Source organism: Carettochelys insculpta, chromosome 21, assembly GCF_033958435.1.
Source record: "Carettochelys insculpta isolate YL-2023 chromosome 21, ASM3395843v1, whole genome shotgun sequence".
Lineage (NCBI taxonomy): Eukaryota > Metazoa > Chordata > Testudines > Carettochelyidae > Carettochelys > Carettochelys insculpta.
The window spans coordinates 2,179,796-2,204,859 of record NC_134157.1 but is presented as its reverse complement, the minus strand read 5'-3'; the positions used below and the strand labels follow the sequence as shown (position 1 = coordinate 2,204,859).

The 25,064-nt window shown below is 47.9% G+C and overlaps 1 protein-coding gene across 1 annotated transcript; it reads right to left on the bottom strand.

Annotated features, from left to right (window-relative positions):
* Window positions 1-1,216: 1,216 nt before the first annotated feature.
* Window positions 1,217-25,064, bottom strand: UAP1L1 (UDP-N-acetylglucosamine pyrophosphorylase 1 like 1). The gene is made up of 9 exons (XM_075015469.1): window positions 24,648-25,064; window positions 16,067-16,271; window positions 13,011-13,186; window positions 11,713-11,885; window positions 10,620-10,813; window positions 8,834-8,974; window positions 6,646-6,831; window positions 5,133-5,199; window positions 1,217-3,185 (listed from the first exon to the last, which is right to left on the bottom strand). Exons 1-9 carry the CDS (start codon window positions 24,934-24,936, stop codon window positions 3,090-3,092), a joined length of 1,527 nt encoding a protein of 508 aa, XP_074871570.1. The 5' UTR covers window positions 24,937-25,064; the 3' UTR covers window positions 1,217-3,089.

The window sequence follows — 25,064 nt, the reverse complement described above, 5'->3', positions numbered from 1 at the left end:
GTTAAAGTGGTATTCCTCATATCACCTTGATGAGAATTTCTACAGAAATCACCAGTTGTGAAACTGAATTCAGAACCATGCTGCGCAACTGTACGTTATCAAGAGGCACACCTCTTATTTTAGACCCAAATTTATTTCCCTTCCACTTAGTGCGTTGTTACTAGCTCCAAGATACAGTAGGATAAGTATGAAAAATTGAGGCTATGAATAAACAGTCTGCTGAAAAATATATCACACGTAATGTTTAACTTTATTGTGCTCAATTTCTTGGTTATTGTCATAGAGTCTGATTTTGGAAGAAAGTGCACTATGCCAATATCTTTTAAAATGGATCATCAATAATATTATGCTTGTGTTCCCCAGCAGCACTGGCAACACCCATGATATGCAAGGACAAAATACCAGTGTGTTACCCACATGCAAGAAACACGGATGAAAACCGACTAGAAATCAGCAATATCTTTATTATAGAATTGTAGTCAAGAAGACTCTGGGAGACATAAAATCGGGTAAAAAGTGTAATTCAGACTAAATGCTAGAATTACTTTCACACAGTATATCACAGAAACACATAATTAGTATTTAAAAAGTTCCCTTCAAATCTGTTTTAATGTTCCAGTTTAGGACTCAAAGATCCAGGAAAAGAACATTCAGCCTTTTGATTCAGCTCCCATTTGAAAACATTATAAAAACCTGTATCAGCTGCTACATGTTCATGATATGAAAGTGAGTTGGTCTGAAATGTAAGTCAGGTTCTGAAGAAACTATGTGTGGTGGAGGCACTCTATGGGAAAAAGGTATCCTTAAAGCACACTGTAGTTTAAAAAAACATCTGTGCCTGACAACAAGCATCAATCCAGAGACACTGGCCAGTGTCTACACTAGCCCCAAACTTAGAAATGGCCAGGCAAATGGCCATTTTGAAGTTCACTAATGAAGCGCTGAAATGCATATTCAGCGCTTCATTAGCATGCGGGCGGCCGCGGCACTTCGAAAGTGACACGCCTCGCAGCTCGTCCCGACGGGGCTCCTTTTTGAAAGGACCCCGCCTACTTCAAAGTCCCCTTATGGGAATAAGGGGACTTAGAAGTAGGCGGGGTCCTTTCAAAAAGGAGCCCCGTCGGGACGAGCCACGCGGTGGCGAGGCATGTCAATTTCGAAGTGCCACGGCCGCCCGCACGCTAATGAAGCGCTGAATGTGCATTTCAGCGCTTCATTAGTAAACTTCGAAATGGCCATCTGCCTGGCCATTTCGAGGTTTGGGGCTCGTGTAGACATAGCCACTCTGTGATTTGTCTTCAGGTAGTATTCAATAACTTGACCGATAAATAGAATTACCTCAGGAAAATCCTACAATTTATATTATATACTGTTAAAGGCAAATGCTTAATTTAGACACACACTTTAAGGTAGCAGTTACACATGCTATTTGCAATTCATGTACAGATACAATGCACAGGTGCAAACCTGGTGGTCTAAATTTAGAAGCTTTCTTTAAAAATTATGGGCCCAGAGTATACATTATGAACACTCTATAGGCTATTTTTTAATATTTCATCAAAATTCTAGGTACAGTTCAGAGGCAGGAGTTTTAAAAATTCTTCAGTTTCCCTGTTGGGGCAGCTGAAATATCAGAATCCAAAGTAAACGTATTCCCCAACTGCTGCTGTAGCTTTATAAAATGGCTGTTACAGCAGAGAGGGGGAACTCTGGGTGACAAAATGTCTTACTGTCAACACCTGTAAAACTGCATCTCCAGATGCAGTATTTGGTCAAGAGACTCAGTATATTTTACAACTGTGAAATGACTTTGGTGATCTCAGTGCACATTTCAGTAGACTGGCATTCTACCACAAAGCACACCAGTGTCAAAGAGTAAGTACTGCACAGTCCAAGGAGAAGGCTCTTTCATCTCAGCCTTACAGGTAGTTCTCCCAGATCAGGACTGAGGTGCAGTTTGCTACACATGTACTGTTAATTAATAACTCAAGTTATCAGTCTTGCATTTTTTACAGAACATAATTTAAAGGTAACTTTAAGAAGGAAGTTCTGACAATAAGAGTAATAAGTACTGGACACACACCCTTCCACTAAAGTGTGAAGGCACATTACTGTTTTTTGCTTACACAGCTTAAGCTAGGAGTAAATATTTCTTGCTCTTTGGGTTTAACAGTCTTCTTTACCATCTGGATTTGTTCCCATTCTTGTTTTAAGGCACTTAGATAACGTTCAAACATTAGAGATATGACTTAAAGCAAAATGGAAAAAAATTGCCTCGGGACAGAAGAAGTGGAAGGATCTTGTAAAACCATTTCTGTACTGATTTTTACAGACTACAGCACAACCTAAAAATGTAGCAGTGTCAAGCAGAATCCCTTTTCTTCACATTATCTCCCTCTTCTTCATATTTTCGGTGAGGTGACATCTGGAGAGGCTGCCTTTTATTCCTGATTCTGCAACCATATGCTAAGAAACACATCACACATTCAGAGCACTGGTGAAATAAGCAGCCCCAATACCATTCATTTGGGCTCCTTGAATGAGGATCACTCATGAGCAATGATTGCAGAATTGGGCTCTTTGTAGTATTAGGTGGGGAAAAAAATCCCAAATATGCAGGAGAAAGGGCCCAGTCTTGGACGTTGGAATGATACTTGAGGGAAGTTAGAACTTTCCAGAATTTGGTGTCAGATTAATCTTCATATGCAGACACAACCCCAATTATGTAGATGGCAATGAGATGTAGTGAGAGGTGAATTACACACACTAAGCTGCAATGTAGACAGTCCCAATGGACGCTTGTAAAATAAAAGGAAAAGGCTTAAATGTACAAACAATCTTTCTAGTAACTTAGAGCACACATATAACTTCATTCAGACTTGAACCTACAAGTATGCTCAGATAAGTATGCTGCCTTCAAAGTTAGCAAACAGAATTAAAGTATGTGTCTCTATATTTGTCAGCTTAATTGTGACTAGCATTTAACATCAATCTGAAAATGCAATCCAATCATCTCTACTATTAATAGCGAAACCAAAAGTTTAATAGTGTCTGCTGCCAGCGCAGAGCTGATGGCCAGATTTTTATTTTTAATTCATTCTAGCATCTTCTAGCATTTCTGTTTTGCTTTCCTCAAGTATAAAGGGCGAATAGAAATCTTTGTTCTTCATATGTGTTTCCAAACCCTGAAAAATATAGAAAAACAATATATAGTCAGGCTGTAAAAACATCAGACTTGGTTAATTTTAGTGTATTTAGTGGTGGAGAAGGATGACTCACAGACCAGGAGGCAAAAGGCTCTCTGTCTAAAGAAATAAGTACAGACAAACAGCCCCAGCTGGCTACAAAGTTGATCATTGTGTTTGCACGGAGATGCAAAGGGCTTAGCCATCAAGTGCCTATTATAGTCAGTAGGAATGGCACAGCCAGACCCTGCTGCCACAGACTTCCAAGGGTGCATCCTCACGAGGAAGAAACTGATTGATTAACATGCATTAACAACACACCTGCTAACTAACTCAAGACAAAATCCTAGTGAATACAAGGCAGCTTGTAGTTAAGTGTATTAGCAGGGTGAGGTAATTGATTTTAGCCATGTCTACAAACCAGCAAAACTGCAATTCCCAGCTGGGATAGATGCACATGGTTGAGCTCTGCTTCAGCACATGGGCAAAAAGTAAGTTGCCACAGTAGAGTCAACATATTTGACTTTACTGCAACGTGCAAACATAGTTTAAAATGACAAACTGCTTCGTCTTCACCAGTTTTGCCTCACATTCGTTGCTCTGTGTGACCTCACATGAGATAAGAACACACTTACTTTTCTGTCTGAAGACAAGACCCAAGTGTTTCCAAAAACCTTCCATGGGCTTCTCCACCTTTAAACACTGTATATACTCTCTATGCTGACAGGAGGGCTCCTCTCAGGTGTGTAGGTTATCCACCTCTCTGAAGCAGTAATTAGGTCAATGGAGAACCTCATCCACCTTGTACTCTACTCTACACTGGAAGTTAGGTTGTCATAGATATCTCAAGGGGGCAGGGGGAGATTTTTGCATCCCTGAACAATGCAGCTGTGCCAACCTATCTTTTTTAATATAGACCAAACGTAAGAAAAGTCTATTTCACCAGAATGTTCTCTGAGTCCCTTATGTCATTCTTATGTGGCTATTTTCACATCCTACCTACCCCACTTAAGACTGCATGCTGTGGCCATTTACAAGACCAGGGAGAGGAGGCTGGCTGCGGGGGAACTGCGACTGGGGGTAGGGGGCTACTTTTGTTCCTCAAGCCATTCACGAATCCAGGCAGAGTTCCTCTGGGCAGCATCTGCTGGCTCTCTCAATACCTTTAGGTGGCAGTGGACACTGTCTGGGGCTCTCTGCTCAATATCCCCTCCCGGCTCCCGCATTTTGGACCAATGACCTCCACACCTGTCCCTGTTTTCTCTTCACTTGTCCCCTGAATTTATTTGGGGATCGTGTTTCAGTGGATCTCTCCCTTTCAAGGGGATCTTGTAGCTGTAAGTGGGCTTATGTGAGAAATACAGAAAGAAAGCCTCTCCCACATGGTTTTGTAAGTAGAGATGGAAAGAAGGGATCCTTTTCTCCTCCCCTCCCGCCATAAAGTTGTGCTACAAAGACAGTGTCAGAAACAAGACACCACAGAGTTCATCTTAAATCCAGTCTCTCAAGGCGGCAAAGTATATACCAAGCAGTTTTGTTGCAAAGTATTTTTTGTTCAGTATGGGAGAGCTCCTCATGTGTTGTAAATCAGAGTGCAGAATTACCCCACCTGAGAATCTGACCTGATCAATGTGGTAGTCATCATACTGCACAATTCCAGAGAGCTCTTAGTCAGAGGATCTCAAAAGCATTTCTAAATCTTAATGATGTCTCCCAGCCCCAGGGGAGGTAGGTATTACAAATCTTATCCACACAGTGATGAAGGGATTCAGTTAGTCAGTGGTGCAGTCAGAAATGTAACTCAAAGCTCCCGAATCCCAGGCCCCGTGGTCTAACCATTTCCCTATTTCCAAGAAACTGCAAGATGAACACACTGGTTTTCTCAACAGGAAACACACACCCACCCACCCACCCATTAAAAATATCTGCCAAGGCAATTATTCTCACCTCTCCAAAATAAGACACTAATGGAGAAATCTCACACACAGCAGGAGGATCTTCAGTTCCTGATAAACTAAAGAAGAAAACATGGGATTAAATCTCTCTATACAGCTGTACAATGAGAGCATGCTGGGGAGAGTTCAACAGGCTACGAAAAGGGCAAGAAGTAGTTTACATTCAGAGATTAAGCCCAGGTCACATGACAGTATGAACCCTGATGTGATTAAATAGGAGGAGCTAACATTCCTTAGCAATTTCAAAACCAAAGAAACAAATGCCTGCTGATTTTGATTATGTGGTTTTCAACTAATATCAACAGCTTCTAGGTTTACTGGACTATGGGATGATGAAACAACAGTCCCTCAGAAGGAAAAGATTGTGTGAATGAGGTCTGAGAACAGAAGTGTCTGTCATGAGGATTGCTGCACAGTAGCTGACAACCACCACTTAGCACCCAACAGAACAAGAACACTGCTGTACAATGAGAAGTACTGGGGCTCTAGTCACAACAGCTGCAGCAAGTGGGGTAACTTACACATCTAAGTCCTTAATGGCAAGAGGAAACTTGACTGATAACGTTCTCCATGTCAGGATTTCCATGCTGGGCATCAGCCTTAAGTCCTGCCAGAGCTCCATGGTGCATGGAGGTGAAATACTGACTCACTACTCTCCTTGGCCACACCCTCTTTCCATCCAGCACCATGGGCATTTGGAGATGCACAACAAGCTCCTGTGCAACTGTGAGATAACTCAGGCTACAACCACTCTATAGTGCTGCAACCTCAACCCTTCTGTTGGCAGAAGCCTCTGCCAGAGTTTTTGATGAAGAGCATCTCAACCCAGGAAGGGTAGCTATACACTGGCTGCCCTGCGACCTGCACCTCTCAGGTGAGCCATGCCTTTACGCAGGATTAAGGCTGCAAGTTTGTTATGGAGATGATGAAAATCATGGATTTCATTACTTTCTGTGACCTCCATGAAATTCCAGTGGCTAGCGTGGCTGACTCCAGGGCAACCTGCTCAGGCAGCCCAAGGACAACGGCACAGCGCTGTTGGAGCCATCCTACAATCAGCCACACCAGATGCTGGTCCTTGGGCCCCTGCAGCAGCAAGTGGTGGGACAGAACCTGCCCCCCCAGTGCAACAGCCCCCCCCAGTCCCCTGAGCCCCCAATGGCAGCTAAGGTTTAGTCAGAAACATTTATAGTAAAAGTCAGACAGGTCACAGCCTGTGAATTTTTGTTTATTGCCCTGACCTGTCTATGATTTTCCTCAAAATACCCGCGAATAAATCTCAGCCTTACACAGGATCTGTGACCACTAACGCAGCAGGAGCAGTTATCAATATCGCTTTCCAGCAGCATGTTGTTAAAAGGCCAGGAGAAGAACCAACCAACCCCTGCATGAAATTCTATCCTGAGAAGTGACAAATTCTGAGCACCAATGTATGGGCCCCAAACCAGCCGAGCTCTGGTGGTGCCTGGGAGGGAAACAATAGAACACGTCACAGAGGGTCTCACTTGGGCCTATCTGGTATCCTGCTGCCATTCTCGTCCAGGAATTTGGCTCCAGCCTTCAGAGCCCAGCGGTAATGCTGAGAAAGGAGGGCGCGCCGAGCTGTGGTTGGCGTGTCTGTGTCGGCGGTGTCTGCATTTTTTAATGGGGAGAACTCCTCTTCCCTCAGAACTTCAAATGCAACAAAATTCCTGTCAGTGAAGAGGAGGGGTGGGGAAAGAGAGCAGCTTAACCCTGGTCCTCTCCTGGCAGTACAAACACTTACAGCTTTCGCAGGGTGGGGTTTATCTTGGGTAGCGCTGATAAAGCATAGCCCCAGCACAGCTAACCAGGCTTATCCAGCCTTCCCAGCTAGAGAATGACTAAATACAAGTGTCCTGGGATGGGAACACAGGAGTTAAAGGGAAAGTAAGGACAGCCAGAGGCGGGCCAGTCACACTTTGGATGGGAAGTTTGTTGTGAAGAGGGCAGGTGACAATTCTGCAGAAGGCCTAAGGAAGAGAGATAACCTTCACGGAGCAGCAACCTGCTGGCTGGGGAGCCCTGCTAGAAGGGTGGTCAGCAAGTGAGAGTGAGCCTGGAGGGTGGTTTACAAGCAACAGGAAGTGAGAGGCAGGAGTTAGGCTGGAAGCTAGAGTGAGTAAGCCCTGCTACACGGCACATTAAAACCTGTTACAAACTGGTCCAGCTCAACTCTAAACAAAGAAATTGTCATAGTTAGTGAAATCTCTTTCTTCGGGAGGGGCTGGGGTCAGCAATGCTAGCCCCAGTTGCGAACAAGTCCCCTGCAAAATACAGTCAAGCAGAATATTAAGTGTGTCTCTCCACAGCTGCAGAAGTGAACCTCCCATCCCAGGTCAGGGAGCAGGCTAGCGCTCTAAAAGCAGCTGTGCAGACAGCACCTTAATGTTGCACCTCAGGCTGGAGAGTGGATAGCGAAGCCCACCCCCCACTCAAGAATTCAGAGCCTGCAGCTCATGCTGGAGCTCACTGTCAAAGCGCTATCTGCACAGCACCCCACGAGCCTGAGGCTACTTCCTGCACTGGAAGGCTCACTGCTTGCTGTGGGCTGTGTAGACATACCTTCCCAATTGCTGGTTTCAGTAACAAGAAATGGGAGCAGCACCTGCACATTATTGAATTTCATATGTGGAAGGCATCTGTCAATGCATTCTGTCATAGTCAAAAATCCTTGTCTATAATTAGCCCTTTCAAATTTGGAAACATGGATCTGTTTTTGTAGCAGAATTATTTTGCCATCCTGGTAGGCTGGCTTACTTTTGCAGAGTTGTCCATTAGGGCAAGGCAGCACACGCTGACGTGTCTGTATCAGTAACCCTTCAGGGATGCTTGTTTATTTAAAAAAAAAATAATGCTTCCAAAACACAGAGGATTTACTGTGCAAGCAGTTGTACATCACAAAGAGCTGGATCCAGTTTTGGACAGCTCAATCTTAAATTATATCTCTTTAGTATAAATGGATTTAAAAAACAAAATGAAACAAAACAAAACAAACAAAACCCCAAGAGGCCACCACACTCAGGCTAAGGTTCTGTTATATTTATATTTCAACCTGGAGTTCTAGACTCAGGAAGATGGGGTTTAGAATAAGAATGATGATAGATCCCTGAGCTATTAAGTGTAACTCCCTTTCCTTCACAGATTAAACCTAAATTAAGACTGATCTTTTAAATGCATTAAAATTCAGCCAGTTGTTCTAACAGCAGTTGTAAGTTGGCCATACAATCTTTAAATTGTGTGTTACATCTGCATGCAGTGCTAATTGAACAGCTTGGCTTAACATGTATGTAAAATCTAACAGAGTCATGCTTGCCATAGAAACCTAAGAATTTAGCAAATGTAGGTTTTGCATGGTCTTTCCTTCTTTCACCTATAAGACAAAGCCCCATGCCACCAGACAACCACCAACAGAGGGCACAGTCATTTTTGCAGACATTCACGGGACGGGTCACCGGTATTGGGGCTACACACTCCAGAACCCACTGAGCCAGACAGGACATCTGAAATGTGAAGCTGGCAGAGTGTTTGGGGCCATCACAATGCCAAGGTAGCTCAGCAGCTGCAAGTATTTTTGCCAGCCACCCCAATGTCTATGTCCAAGGCTGTGCTACCCAGGTGGGCGTGCTGCACAAAAAAAAACAGAGAAGGAAAAGATTGACATCTGCCACTAACTTAGAGAACTGGAACACATCAAACACAAACTTCTCCAGCTTTATTCCATTTGGCTTCAGCGGTTTTACTAGATTTCCCTCCTCGTCCACATAGGGCACCTTCTTGAGGGCTACATGCTGCTTCAGGTGGGGCTCATATTTCCTGCCAGGGTGAAAAAGGAGAAAAAACAAATTAATTTACTTCCTACCAAGCAAAAGCCAGGGAAATCTCAGGTGTCAGAAGAAGACAGCTGATTTCTACTATTGCCAGTTCTTGGCATTCCTGAGTGCCGATCATTCCAAAGCTCTTCCCACACGGAGACCTAAATTATGCTCAGGGATCACTGCACTAACCACAGACTTTTAGCCACCTCTGTGTGGAAATGTGGCAGACATTCGGTGCCCCCAACCATAGGCAAGGGCGTAGGGCAGGAAATGAAGAGTCCTCTGTCCAACTGAAAAGGCAGGAAGAGATTTTTCAAAAATGTAACTGCCAGAGCTGGAATTTGATTGGGATCCTTAATTCCACCAGCTCTTTAGTGACCCAAGGCCAAAGATCCCTACTCAGCAAACCTAGCACTGAACTCCATAAAAGTTTGCCTGACCCAAGACTGAACAGACACTGAAAAAAGCTCACTGGATCTGTCTCTACATACTAAAACCTCTCAGGGTTGCATCTCCCCCAAGTGCAGCACAGCGTCCCCACCACTGTGCTGAGCCATTGATTCAGCTCTGACTCCAATCACCTGCATCACTCTTTGGAGCACCCAGGTGTTCCTTGGACAGCTCCATCCCCACCACTACTTGCCAGAGCCCAGTAATCGTGCCTACTCCCTTAACCTTCAGATCCCTTTTCCTGAATGGAAGGCCAAATGGTATTACCACTGGAACCCACTGGTGTGACTTTAATTTGCTAGAGGTCATGACTGGGTGGCTCTTTCCCTCCCTGTCTGATCCGTGTTGGCCCTGTAGGTTTACTTTCTTAAGAAGATGAAGGAACCACAGTGATTCCATCAACAAGTGCAGACTCTCTGCTCAGGTTTGGTACAAAACAAACGCAGAACTGCCAATTTTTTCCTGCCGAGTCTTATGAAGAGAGCCTCTACAGCCATGGCCGAGCCCCAAAGACCTCCTCACCCATTTCCCCCGCACTTGCTCTTGAAATCCCACACCAGGGCCAAAACTTTCCTGTCAGCTGTCGAAGATGCATGACATGACCCGACTCCTTCAGAGCTGCTCTTTAATCAGCCCTACCCTGCTGCTGAGTGCAGTCCCTCACTGGAGACAGCACGAGCTGACTTTGAAGCACATCCCTGCCAGAGCTGCAAACAAGATTGCAAATCAGACTGAAGAGGAGTAGGGCATAGCAGATCCACTTGTGGCTAGTTTCCTAACAACGGACAGAAATCTCCACAAGAGTAGAGTCACAAACAAACTCAGGGCTGTATAACTGACCCGTCTGGGATTGATTCAGTTACACCAGGGCAAATCCCATTCCCCTGTGAGCAGATTTAAACTGCAATTATACCCATTTAGCATAATTCGGTAATTACCAGATTGAGCTAAACTGAGTTAAACCACATCTATATTAGGGGGTTGCAATGTTGTACTAGACTGGTTTGGTTACACCAGTGCATGCAACCAGTCCTCATAAAGGCGGCAAGGGGGACTTGAGAGGATGCACCTGTTTTTCGCAGAGAGGGGTGGGGAATTACCCATATTAGAAGCATGCACACGTCAGCAGCCAGGGTAGTTTTTACATGTATATTTGCAGTCTGAAAGCCACTGGCAGGCGCAGTGGAACCTACTGTGCCACTGTCTTGAGGAAGTCGAGTGTGAAAAAGTGATTGCAGATGTTGCCGGCATTGTACACCAGCCGCCCATCAGGACTCCGCATCTGGGCAGTGTCAAGGCTGATCTCACTGTATTCCACCACCTGATAGACCCCATCCACACGGCATACTACTCCAACGGGCTCTGTGGGATAGGCCTTCTCCACCACCTGCAGCCACAAGAGAGATGACATGGGGAGAAGTCAGGAGGCAGGGATTCTACTGAGGTGCAGTTAATCCCTTCGGCATTGCTGAGTGCTAGTGCAAAGCCTGTTTCTACTATGTGCTGATCTTCAAATGTCATAACAGCGCATCAAAGGGGATATGGCCATAGGCCCCAGGCAGCATGGCGGGGCAGGGCGGGGCATTTTCCCCCTACGAACCTTACTTATTGGACAGAATTCAATGAGCTAACGAGCCAAACCATTTGGAAGAAATGCAATGCTCAGAGAGAACAGGGTATTCTGGGGCACATTTTTCTTACCAAACGCCTTTCATTTGACCAAACATAAAATGCAAAATATTTCTAGTCACCTCTCGTAAGATCCTTACCTGTGCTAACACTATTAATTGTGTGCTGCACAAATGAAATCAGCATCAAGGGCCTGCTGCTGTATTATCACTGAAATGTACTAGCTCTGCTCCATCTGATCCCCACCAAGGGAGCGTCCAGACTGGTGTGTTTGTAAAAGACACCCCAGTGTACACAAGCCCCTGGTCACTACGTCAGTCAAGGGTCTCTGAAGAAAGAGCAGGGTGTCAGAAGAGAAACAATTTCAATGTGTACTTTCCTGTGCAATTTGATGAGGCCCATAAAATAATGTGAACCTGATTGCAATGGTACCTTGCGGAAAGGGTTTTATAATTGCACCTATAATGGTACATACCAGATGCATGATTCATCACTGATGCAGCTCTCCTCATGGTAGCAAGGTAGAATCAGCATGGACCAGTCCACCAGAACTCAGCTGAATGGTGGCACACACGCCAGAGCTCTTTGGTAGCTCTTTGCTAGACACGAACATGAACAGCCATGCTGGGGAGTGATCCAACATCAGCACCACCTTACCTTAGCACCACAGTCAGCCCCTTTAGACACACAGAAGCCAATGAAGATAGGGTCAGCCATTTTGACAAGGATATTGTCCACACAGTACACATGGATATACTGGATACCACGCCGTGCCATGTCCTCCAAGATCTTGTTGTCCACCAGAGCGCGATATAAGCCTCCGTTGCCATCTGGAATGCAGAAAAAAGAAGGAGGCCCATTTCCTTAATGGCCAGCCACTCCAACCATGCACTGAATGAACACAGGTTCCACATGCCTTGAACAATCTACAACAAGGAGGATTTTTCTAGTGGTTAAAGTACAGGACTGGGAGTCAGCTCAGACATGGTGTATTTCTGGCTTTGCTGCTGACATACCGCCGGACCTTGGGCAAGTCATTTCACCACAGTGCGTGAGTTACTCCATCTGCACAATGGTAACAGAGAGTGAGAATGGTAACAGAGAGGCACAGTGGGAATAGTTATGCTGACCTACACCATAACAGAGGTTTGGGAACTTTGTTCACCAACATTTGTAAGGCACTCTGAATGCCTTGGAGGGCAGGACTTACAGAGGAATTAAACAGCTGCAGAGAAATGGCAGCCATTCTCCTTGTCTTTGAAAGCTTCAAGCTCAGTCACAGCCAAAGAACAGCTTTAAAAAACAGGGTACACTTTTGGCCTGCTGTCTTTATACAGTCATGCTAAAAAACTGTTGGATTTTCCCTTTAACAGTTGGTTTTTTTATATGAAGTACTGTGACTGCTTATACAACATAACCATAAAGCGGATCGTCCTCACTTGGTTATCCCTTTACAACACTCCAAAGACCTCCAAGAGAAGCCAGTGCTAGTGTTGGCATCAGAGGAGTCACCCTTGCAACAATACCGGCATGGCACATCACTTCCCCAGATTTGCTGCTTCTTTTAATTAGGCACAAGCTAAGCATAGGAGGCCACTATTTGCAGGCAGATACTTTGTCAGTGTTGGACACATTTAGCTCCGATGTGGAATTTTCCTTTGCTAGAAAACCCAGGTTTCCATGCTTGCCCTGAAGAAAATCCCAGGTATGCAACTGCTCCCCACCCTCAGTGCATTTCTCTCTGGTGTTTGCTGCATAACCAGTAACACTGACTGGATGCGGGCACAACATAAGCAGGAAACAGCAGCCTATAAGAAGCTCTGCTGATGGACTTCAGTTCTTGTAATCCTGACCCCTCCCTTCTCTCCTACCTCACACACACAGCTCTGCCCATGCGTCTCATTCCTGACTTGCAGCTACCCTCCTGCGATTATCATGGGCAAACTGCAGGGTACCTGGCGCCATGGCAACTTTCCCCTTCTCTTCCAGAATGGCTTTCCCATCGAATGTTACAGCTGGCAGCATTCTCTGCTCAAACATGACCACATTGCTCTTCTCCAGGTTAAAGTAATTGTGTTCTATGAAGAACTTCTCTGTGGGCCCCAGTGTGAACTCGCTTGTCATGATGTACCTACAGGTGAACAGAAGCTGAAGTGTCAGGATGAAATGCAGTTAAAATAATATAAAGACCGACAGGCGCACACACACATGACCTAAGCAAGATGTATCCTTACAGAAAAGACTCATAGATCAAACTTTAGAAAGATGTAATTTCTCAGGACTTTAAATAAACTACAGCATTTAATAAAGAATGAGCCAACTACTACTGATCTTCAAAGTTCTACGATTGGCTTCCATTTCTGGTCCATTCTGTAGGAGATCTACCAGAAATAGCGTAGGCCTGAATGTGTGTTTTGACCGTAGTTAAACAGGCCCCTCTCCAAAAATGAGTTGGACACCTGTGCATTAGAGGGTCATTTAGCAACCAAGGTAAGGTATAGAAAAATTCTTCAGCCTTCTCAAACAATTATCATGAAAGGGAGGAAGAAGGGCTCAGAGTGGGTTTTGGTCTATGCCAGGTCTCATGGACCAATGATGAATTTCCAGTAGCTTGAACCTAAGTTTTCAAGTGCCTCTTTGCTGCCAGCAAAACACAGCAATACTTCCTGATCTCACAGCTCTAGGTGGGATTTGCCCACCAGTTTTTTATTCCTTTCTCACTGTCTTTCTTCTCCCCTTTCCCCTTCCTTTAATTTTCTTTTCCCCCTTAATACAAGGAGGCTAAGTGCTCATTTTCATGAACTCCACCCCCCACCACCCACAAATCCCATTACTATAAGCCTAAACAAGATCTCCTTCCTATATATCAGAGCAGACACCACCAACACTGGTCGGCCCAATGTCAATATGTACAGGGGACTTACTGCGCCCTGACTGCAGCATAAACTGGCCTTAGGGTTTGCTCTGCTGCATTTGCCAACTGTCTCCTTCATAATGAACGGAGTACTAGGCACATGCCAAATGGGATCAACTTATAGTCTAAAAATAACTAGCCTGATTTCCAGAAGTGCTGGACCATGAGCCCTCTCAAATCTGGTCAAATACACACAGTGTTACACGTACTTCCACTAACACTGCATTAGTGCTACAGCAAAGCAACATTGTGCTTAGGTAACGCTTTACAAACAGCAACTGGATTAGGACTCGGGGATGTTTTTGTGCCTCTGCTTTACCTATGACCAGGCAGGGAAGTGAAGTTTACAAGAACTCAATTGTATTTTAACAATGAATTGCTAGCAACAACTTGCTCCACGAACTGCGCTGTCAGTGCTCTCCTTTCTCCACACCCGCCACCCTCCGACACAATTATTTATTTGCATGTTGCACATTTAGATTGTTTCGAAGCCTTAAAGTTCTGGAAAAGGAAATAAGTCATTGGCAATCATGGGATCACGAGTTCAGTTGTATATAAACCACCTTTAAAACAGACGGCATTTCAAGGCTCCCTCCTGTCTTTGGCAGCGTTCTACTGGGAACTGCTTTTTTCCCATTTGTGTGATAACATGCTGCCAGGCAACGTCTCCTACCCAACGCACCAGCTTGCCTGCCTTGCCCGCAAATTCTTCAGGACTTGCCCAGCCCAAACCGGCCTTGCAGTAACAATCCGTAAACCCCAATTTCCAAGCTCCCCAGACGTATCCTTGTGCAGTGGGCAGTCCCTCTCACCAGCCACTAGTAGTTATTTAGTTCCCTACCTCCAAAAAGGAGAGAGGGCACATGCGCTGGTTAGCTGAAGACCTTCTGCAGACTAAAATGTAACTTCAGCAAGTCACAATCTTTCTCTAAGCAGGATTCTCATCTCTAATTCGTTCCTAGAGACCTCAGTCCCACTGGCTGAAGGATCCACCTCTCTCAGATACTACCTGTGTGTTTCTGAGGTGATAGTTGCCCAAATGGCTTTCTGTTTCTGCTGTTATTTCCCAAAAGGCCATTATCTCGGTTTCCAAAAGCACGGAGGCTCACTGGGGTACAACCTCCATCCCTCTTGGTGACTGTTAGGTGGTGATCTACCCCCATTTGCTAGTTTACCTTATATGTAAATGTACTTCCATTGAGCGAGGCAAGGACAGAAACAATTTACACTGGAGACAGCCAAGCTGAAGAAAGGCACGTCTTGGTCAAGGATGGGCTGGGTTTATATACTGCTTGCTGAACCTACTTCCAGCACACATCTGTAATTATTTGTACATCTTCTGTACATACATCACACAATAATATCAGCGAGCAGTGTATCCCCTCTTTGCGTAGCGTACTGTACACTACCCCTTTTAGATACAGATACTGCCAGTGGTGAGTTGGGACAGAAAGTGTGTCAGGCCTGGGGTGAATTATGGGGCGGGGTGCCCTCTGCATTTCTACACACAGCTGGACAGTCACAGCAGGTGGTTAAAATAGAAGAGCCATTTTAAGAATTGCTGTTCAGGATTTCTTGCTGTCACTCTAACAAAGAATCTACGTGGAAATGGAGGGCAGGGTCACTTACCCTGGGACAGGCAGAGGTGTCACTTAACAACCCAGCAACAGGATGAGTGTTGGGTCTTGTAACCTGTGCCACAGGGTTTGCCCAAGCTTAAGTAGGCATCAGAGGAAGGCAAGAAGCCTACACGCCCTGCCACTGTCAGTGCGCCTGGGAGTGGTTATGAAGAACCCACCCATCCCTGTGGGATCTGTGTCTCTCTGTCAGAATCCTAACAGGTTGTGGCTGAAGAGTCCAGTGGATTAGGCACCAGCTCTGCCAGGATGAACTCGGTGAGCATGGGCAAATCACTTCCCTTCTCTGTGCTACCAGTGCCCCTCCTATCCCTTGTCTGCCTTGTCTATTCACATCAGAAGGACTGTCCCTTAAGGGGTGCTTGTACAGCACCTAGCACAAAATGGCCGGGGTATGGGTTGGGGCCTCTAGGAGTTAGAAAGACAACGAACAACATATATACAGTATCACGAAACCTACCAGGGGATGGTGCACGTTGTGCTGTATTTCTTGCTGGCAAGCTGCTCCAGTTTGCGGATTCTTTCTGCTTGAATCTGATACAGGGTCTTACCACTGGGCAGACCCACGCTGTACATCCCCTTGGGATAGGCCACCCCCAGGCGGGTTCCTTGCCCTCCAGCCAGGAGCAGCACAGCCACTTTGTTCTGAGCGATTTGACAGAAACCTGATTGGGACAGAAGCCCCACAAGAGAAAAACAAGGGGGAAGGAAATGGGCGGCTCAGCAAACAAAAGCAATGGAGGTGTCTGTGCTCCTCTGTAGGTGCACAGCAGCTCAGTTCTGTACAGACACGAACAAGCTTCTCCCAGTATTTAGGGAAACTGAGGCAACACAGCGGTTACATTCTCAAAGGTTATATGGAAAACCACACCCCGATGGGTCACCAAGGGCAAGAACTGAACCTTTGACATCCTGATCTTAAAGCACAAGTCTCGTCAGTGCTGACGTGTACAATTATGGTAAAGAGCTTTTCTTCTTGGGGTTCTCTGTTTGCAAGTTACCACAAACGGGCAACACCCAAGATGAATCAAATTCAAGGTGCTCCCTGTTCATTTCCCATGGGGCATCTGGCATTGATCACTGTCAGAAGACAAGATACTGGGCTAGATGGACCTTTGGCCTGACCCTCAATGGCCATTCTTAGGTTCTTACTAGCACAGGGGTCTGCAACCAAAATAGTGAGAAGAGCCATTTTTTCAAATTCAGTTACAAAATCAATCCTTCAAGAGCCACAATGCACGTGAACACGAGACCGTCCTTACTAAGTAACATCAAGCTCTGCTTTTTTTAAGAACAGAGCACACGCAATGATTTGTACCAGTTAGAAATCTTAAGTTTCTCTCACCCTGGGTCGGAGAGCAAATGAGGACCAGCAAAACACTGTGCCTGGGGATAGTCTCTTAAGCAGGAAGGAGCAATGTTCACATCAACCCTGCACAGTGTTTCTCAACCTTGTTTTGACAAAGTACCGCTTTTAAAAAATATTATAAATCCCCCCACTCTTTAACCCAATCCCCACTTCCCTCCTCTGGAGCCAGGCACATCTTCCCCCTCCTCCCTGCTGTAGTCCAATGCCGGCGACTCTCTGAAGCCGCCGTCACCATCGCCACTGTCACGTGCTTCTCCCTCAAAGCGCCGGGGAGGGACACATGCGCAGAGTGGTGCACTGTGCTCCTGCAGCTCAGAGCATTTGATTGCTCAAAGAGCCACGTGTGGCTCGGGCGTGCATACCCCCAGATTTCTCTTGTGTTCTGGGGTCAGAAACCTGCCAGTGGAGTGGGGAGCCCTCCTGAGGCAGCTCTGTGGCCAGGCCTTGCCTGAGGGGCTCTTGTCAGGGGGCTTCTAGAGAGCCGCAGAGAAGTCAGTGGCAGCAGTGTCCAGAGCTGCAAATGATTCATTAAAGAGCCACGTGCGGCTCTGGAGCCGCAGGTTGCCAACCCCTGTACTAGCAGACGTAGCTGGTGTTGCTCAGCTCTTTAACTGAAGGAACTTTTTGAAAATAAATGAAAAGTGTACATGCATTTTTCAGTGATACTATTTGAAGGCTGGAGTGAAGGTTCAGGAGTGAGCGGGGCAGAGGCAGGGTGACTTAGGGCAGAAGGTGGGTTGGGGCACAGGGCAGGGGAAGGGGTGCAGAAGGTAGGGCAGGGATCTCTGGACAGGGGCCTGGGAGGTGCGTGTGTGTGTGTATGTATGTGTATATATATAATTACATTAAATGCTGAAATCAGCAGGAGCAAGGGATAAGCCCAGTGTATACCTGTGCTCTATCAGCTCTGCAACATTACCAAGTGTATCATCTTGTTTTTCACTCCAACATGCAGCAGACACACTGAATAAAGAGCTGTTTTCACACAGCCATTTTTTCCTGACAACTTTACATCTGAAGAAAAGCAAACAGCTGTCCACATCTATGACCACAAGGAAGAAGAGGCCTGTGACCATCTTGACATATCTCATCTTTGCCAGCATCAAAACACAAAGCAAAGATCCAGCTTCCAACAGTAAAAGCTAGGGACCAAACCCCTCTCTGGTGTCAGATATGCATGAAGGATGCATTGAGCTGGTTAGCTAAGAGTTCGCTTTCAACATCACTCCTTTGTTTGTTGCCAGTTCTTTGTTTGTCCGTGGTTAGAAGGCTCAGATACGTCTTGGTGACATATTCAGGCACAGGGGGAATATTATCACTTCCAAAATAGCTTGTAATGCCAAAACAACAGCACTTAAGAAACCTATAATTGCAGACTATGGTGTCACTGTTCAGCACACCGCAGCAAAAGGGACACAACCCCCGGAGAGAGAACACATTTCAGCACACGGATCACATCTCCACACTACAATTAAAAAAATAAAATGTGCAACACCCCATAACAAATCCAATCACTTTGATATTTAGGAGGAGTTAAACCCCATTTCCCCACTGGAGCAGAAAATGGGAATTATGGGGCTATTTTACAATGCTCAGCAGGCCATGATGGGCATGTGCATTGCCTCTTACAGATCCCTCCTTGCTGCTACCCACTTCCATCTTCTCTCAGGGTATGTCCACACAGCAGCCTTATTCTGAAATGACCTGCTACACACTAAAACACATTTTGAAATGGCCCTCTATATCTCAAGAGCCATGGAACACACTATGGCTTATTTCAAAGTAGGTACGATTCCCTGCCTGAACAGTATCTGTTTGGAAATATCTCGTTAGAAACAGGCACTATTCCTCGTGAAATGAGGTTCACCAATTCCAAAATAAGTCAGCCGCTAGTGTGCATGTATTTTGAAATAGCAGGTGCGTTGTGTAGATGTGCAGTTGCCAAGGGAGCAGCAGGGTGGTGCCTGCAACCCACAGAGCTGCATCCTCCCCTTGCCAGTCTGAGTTCTGGCACAGACTTGTTTGGATCGGGCCCATGAGGCTCGGGTCTCCCCCTGCCCCAGTAGTGGGGAGCTGGTGCCCCAGCCATAATGGTCCCTGTGTGCTGGAGTGCAGGTGCCAGCTTGCACTGCTGCGAGGGGTGCGCCCCGAGTTGTGTGGACCATATCAAGGCAAGCCATGGGCCACAGGCCGAATTCCAGGTGTGAGGGGATTAACTGGTAACATTGTTTTAGCGATCCAGGAGTTCACACCTGGTACTGGCACGAGGATATCTAATTATAAAACATACCATCAGCGTGGGGTGTTCATACGCCTTCTCAGTCTGACCTGAGGCTGATGCTCACAGTCATTAGCCACTTAAGTCAGCATGACAATCAAGACAATGAATAACTCCTTGCTGTGGATACAGGTGTACCCATATAAGGAGGTCTTGCAACAGTATGAATTGCCCCTTTCCTTTACAGGAACGGCCTATACAGTATACCACAATAGCTCCATCCACACTAGGGGATGTGTATCACTTTTAACTATACCAGTACACTTAAGGCCCCAGAATCTGTGTGCGTGGACCAGGCTGTGCAAGGCTGGTGCAGTGCTGATCGGAAAGGCAAGGCCCTAGGCTGGCCAGTTCAGGAGGTTTGATCTCCTTCACACTAGTAGCGCAACAGGGAATGCCTGAGGCGGGATTCCAGTAATCAAGCAGACAGCACCCATCATCATTACCATTTGTGATATTGTCTGTAAGTGTAACTGCCCACGGGCGCACTCGACCCCGCGACCTCTGCAGCTTCTTTCAGACGTCTCTACAGTTTGAGCTAAAAGCCAGCTACATAAGCACATATGTGTTTAAGAATTGGGCTGATTTGTCAGCCCAACTATACGCAAACAAATTTAAAGCAACAGCAGATGGAGCAGGCTTGGAGCCTCAAAGGAAGGCTAACGATGCCACATTTTTAGACTGCTAAAGGGATGTCTGGGCAATGACTGAACAGTAAAACAACAGTGTAAGAAACTCTCTTGGGTACAGCCTGACGGGGAGGTTGCACAAAATAGGCATGTACTTCTCAAATATAAGGTAGAAAACTCACTGTGTACGTCTCATTGGCTCTAGATAGTCTTTTCCTGGGGCAACAAGGACTCTCCTTTTGACGTGAGTCAGTCTCTGGTGCACACGGTGAGCCAGCTTGCTGTGTGGCTCTTTTAATTATACCACAGAGAGAGGAGCAACTAAGGGAACAGTGGGGCAGAATGAAGCATCTCTCTGTCACTGGGGTGCCAACATCAGAACAGGCTGTTCTGTCAGCATTTGAGGCAGCAAAGGGCTGTGTCTGAAGTGCAGCACCCCAGCTCCCCTCCTGCCTTAGCATGAACACAGGCTAATCCGAACCATTAGTAAAACTGGCCTGCATATTGACACCCCTTGGCAGGATTATTCTGTGCACAAGAAGGGTCCAAAGATGGCACCTGCCAGGAGGGAAGCAGTTTTAGCCCAGTGTCTGGTGCAATTCCAGTCCAAATATCCACATTTTGCCTTCACAAGTTCCTTCCCTCATTGATCAGTGTCGTCTCCTCGTTTCCAGACTCAGACTACCAGCTGTTGGGGCAGCGACCATTGGGGGAGGCGACACGTGGGGGTGCACAAAGGATCACGTGCCCTCCAATACCATGGGGGAAGGGCAAGGGGCCACATCCATCGGCTGGTTTGGGGCCACTGCCCCAGGCCCTGCAGGGCCCGAGCAACCTGAGGGACTAGTGGGACACCTGGCATCAGCAGCAGGGGGTCAGCCACCCACTCCCCACCTCGCCCCCCGGAAACAGAAGCCCCCGTCCCAGTCTGCTCTGCTCCACTCTCTGAGCCCCCAGTCATGGCACTTGGGGAGGGGCTTGGGGGAAGAGGTGGAGTGTGGGGGTGGGCAGGAATAGAGCAAGGGTGGGAAGAGGCAGGGAGGGGCCAGAGAAGGGGCAGTGGCTTGGGAAAAGGAGTGGAGTGGGGACAAGGCAAGGACAAGCAGGGCCTGGGGGGCCTGTCCCAAGCCCTACACCCTGCTGCAGAGGGTGGGAGTGGTGTGGGGAGGAGTCACGGGGGGCATGGGGCCAGTGCCCCTTTGTATCCTCCCCCCCAGCAGTTGCTTTTGGAGACCATCTTGTTCTGTGTCCCTACATCTACATGAGTCCCTTCCCTTTGGAAGCGGCATGTTAATGAGCAGGTTTGAAAGATGCTAATGAGGTGCTTTCATGAATATGCAGCGCCTCATTAGCATAATGAAGGCCATGGTGACTTGAAAAGCGCAGCTTTCAAATTGTGCGCCACCCGTGGAGACAGGACCTTCCAAATGGACCTCCCAGTTTTCGAAAGCCCTTCTTCCTAACACCAGATAGGAAAAATGGCTTTCGAAAACTGAGGGGGTCCTTTCGGAAGGTCCCATCTCCACTGGCAACTTTCGAATCACCACAGCTGTCATTATGTTAATGAGGCGCTGCATATTCATGGCAGCACCTCATTAGCATCCTTCAAACCTGCTCATTAACACGCCCCTTCCAAAAGGAAGGGGCTCATGTTGACCCAGCCTGCCTGTACAGAGCCTGGCACAATGGGCTTCTGCTCCACGACTCGGTCTCCTAGGCACTAAGGCGATACACGTACATTAACAACAAATGTGCTCTTCACTCCCCTGATCACAACGCAGCACAATGGGGCTGCTGCCGCCGAATGGACAGCCAGACGGCTGCCTTCTAAGGGGTTTCTGATGCCGCACAGGGCTTTATCCTGCTACCCTGAAGTCACTGTAAGGATGGCCATTGACCTCAATAGGCACAGGGTGGAGCCACTCTGGGATCCTTCCGCGTAAGAGCTGCAGTACAACACACACCTTTAATTACTGGGGCATAAAAGCAATGTTCTTGGATTGAAGCTTGTTGACAAGGGCCCGCAGCTTCCTGTGTGTGGATGCACAACAGTTAGAACTACAATGGGGGCAATCGCAGGACAAATTAGCAAACATATTTAAGCTGTGTGCTTTTAGAGTGTTAAGTAAAATAATTAAAATCATGGATCTGGTCCCACTTCTTGTTTACAAATGCACATATAACTGTCATGACAAATGATTAATGTTACTTCTACTTCCCACAGGCAACTGAAAAATTTGCAATGTGCATTGAAACCCAGCCTGATGTGTTGTCAGCAGCACACAGAAAGCTCAGCAGAGAGCCAGTGTTGATCCATAATTATCCCCAAACACTGCTCCGAGCCTCCTTTTGCATGTACTGTACAGAAATAGATGTCGCAGGAAAAACAGACTGTCTCATTCTGCCAAACAGCGTGTGCTGACACAATCCCAACAGTGGTCAGCAGGGGAAGAAGAAAGCAAATCCCTGACGCTGCGCAGCAGATCCAAGCAGCAGTGAACAGCACTCACACGAGCCCTGGAGAGCAGTGGATTGGACCCCTTCAACAAAAGGGAAACGGTCAAAAAATTTAGACCTAAAATTTTTTAAGCTAAGCGTTTAGCCTCCGAGTTGCAAAGCAAACCTCATTGTCAGTACCAGCTTTACAATAGCACCAGGCCCACAACGGAGAGGGGCCACTATGGACCTGTCTAACCCATCCACACAACTGGGTCTGGCCCCTCAGCCAGAGCAATCCAGTGCCAGGCCTTGTGATTGGTTTGCAAACTGCACCCCCAAGCTGGGTTGAGCAAAGTGGAGCTGCCTCTGCTGTGCCGAGCCCCACTGCCTTCATGAGGGCCACAGATACGTTTTGCATCAGGCCCACAAGAGGGTAAACCAGCCCTGCTCAATGTGAAGCAATTGGAGCTGAGTCTGCACACAGCCTGAACCGATTACTCCGGGGCAGTGGCTCGCAATTCTTGGCTCTTAAACCATCAGGGAAAACCATTAGCAGGAGGTGAGACATTTTGCTTGCACTGACCGTTTGCAGGTACTGCCCCTGCAGCTCCTTGTGCGCACAGCTTGTCCAGGAACGGCAACGGGAGCTTTGGGAAGTGGCAGCCAACACATTTCTGCAGCTCCCATTGGTCAGGAACAGTGAACCATGGCCACTGGGAGCTATGGGGCTCTGCGTCTGCGGATGCTGAAGGTAAACAAAATGCCTTGTGGCCCACCACCATCTTATCCGAAGGTGCTGCCGATCCCTGCTCTACGGGGGGGGTGGGGGGGGTGAGAAATCTGCCTACTCGCTGTAGCGACAGCAAGCCTGGGGTAAAACAGCGGGACTCTTAAAGGGAGGCCCATTGCCACCGAACACAGCAAAAAGAAACTGCACGAGTCTGTAACTTTTTCACTGAGAGATTGGTTGTGACATAAAGGCCTATATTACACCCTTGAGTTTTTGGGCAAACTTTCTGCTGTCATTAGTGGGAGTTTGGCTGTTGGACTGAAACTAGCACATGGCCCGGAATTAAATCGCAGCCCACAAACACACTTTTAAAAAAAAGTACTCAGCCTTCTCCCCACGGACAAGTTTGACACACCCAGTCTGGCTTGCTGCACTGATGCCCACCAGAGAGATGAAAGGCTGCTGAGCTTCCCACCCCCCGACTAACGGCCTGTCAGTTTATTTCTCCCACGATAAAGTCTCTGTACCACTAACTTAGAACACATACTGTGTGTGTATTCAACCTGGGCAGTGGAAAGCGCAAGCACCCGGGACTGCCCAGACGTGCAATGCTCCAGACGTGCTCAGCTTGTGAAGTGAGGAGGGCCAAGAAGAACAAAAGTTTGGGAGGACACAAGAAGGGCCACAGTGGCAGAAACCACATGCCTGAGAGGGAATGAACAGGTCAGGTGATCAGGGAGCCGGGCTGTCGCCCATTCCCAGCTTCTGCAAACAGGCCTGGGACACTTCAGAGTGTGGTTTTGCATCCCTGCCTGTTCTGGCTCATAGCCATCGACAGACCTGTCTGCACCTACGTACCCAGTTGTTTTATCCTTGTTACAGATGGTCTTGGTCTTCACAACATTCTCCAGCAAAGTTTCTACAGGTTGACTGAGGGGAAATTCTTTCATTTGAATCTGCTGCCTATGAATGTCATTGAATTTCACTTACCTGATAAACAAAATTGTTCCTCTTTAAGGGGCTACAGGGCAGACGTTTTTAATGAATTTCATTGAGTGACTCCTGCTTCTTGGTTACGCTAAGGAGTCGGTAACACTTCCCTGATGACTTTCTTCGTTCCAGCCGTGATTTAACAAACCTTGGTTATACCCTCCCTTAGCCGTCTGTTACTCAGCGGCGGGGCGGGGGGAAGGGAAGTCCCTGTCTTTCGCCAGCCGTCACCCACTCTCCTAACCTCACCGCTGCCCTTTTCTGAACCCTTCCCGATTCCCAGATCTGTTCGGAGCCGGGGAGACCCGCTCTGTGCGCGGCCCGCAAGCAGTGGGCGCACCCTGACTTTCTACGGCGGCGTCACCACGTGTTCTGACTCCCAGCTCTCCCCGAAGAAGGGATTTCGGCCTCCCGGCTGCGGAGGGGTGAGTGACTGGGCCCGGGCCAGGAAGGCGGCGCGGCCCAGAGGGGCAGGGGAGGAGGCCCGAGGCCCGGCCGGCAGGAGGCAGGCGAGCAGCCGCGCCCCGGCGGTGAGTAACGCGTGGCCCAGCAGGGGGCCCAGGGCCGGGCGACCCGCGCCGAAGCGGGCCCCGCTCCCGCACCCACCTTCCGCTTCCCAGCGGGCCAGCGCGGCCGGCTGGCTGCTGCTGACGCTGCCCAGGAACTCGGCGGGGACGGGCTCCATCCGGCCGTCCAGGCGCTGCAGCGCCCCGCGCTCCCGCTCGCGGGCCTCGGCCGCCCGCCGGCAGTGCGCGCCCAGCTCCTCCGCGCCCAGCAGCGCCAGGGCCGCCAGCAGCGCGTCGCGCTCGGCCGGCGCCAGCTCGGGCCAGAAGCGCAGCAGGTGGGACTGGCCGGCCCGCTCCAGCAGCGCTCGGCTCTCGGCCGGCGGCGCCATGGCCCGGCCCCGGCCGGTCTGCGGGGAGGCGGGCGGCAAGCCGCGGCCGCGGCCAGGGAGGAGCGGGGGCGGGGCAGGAGGAGTGACAGGGACCCGCGCGGGGAGCGCTCGGCAGAGCAGGGCCCGCC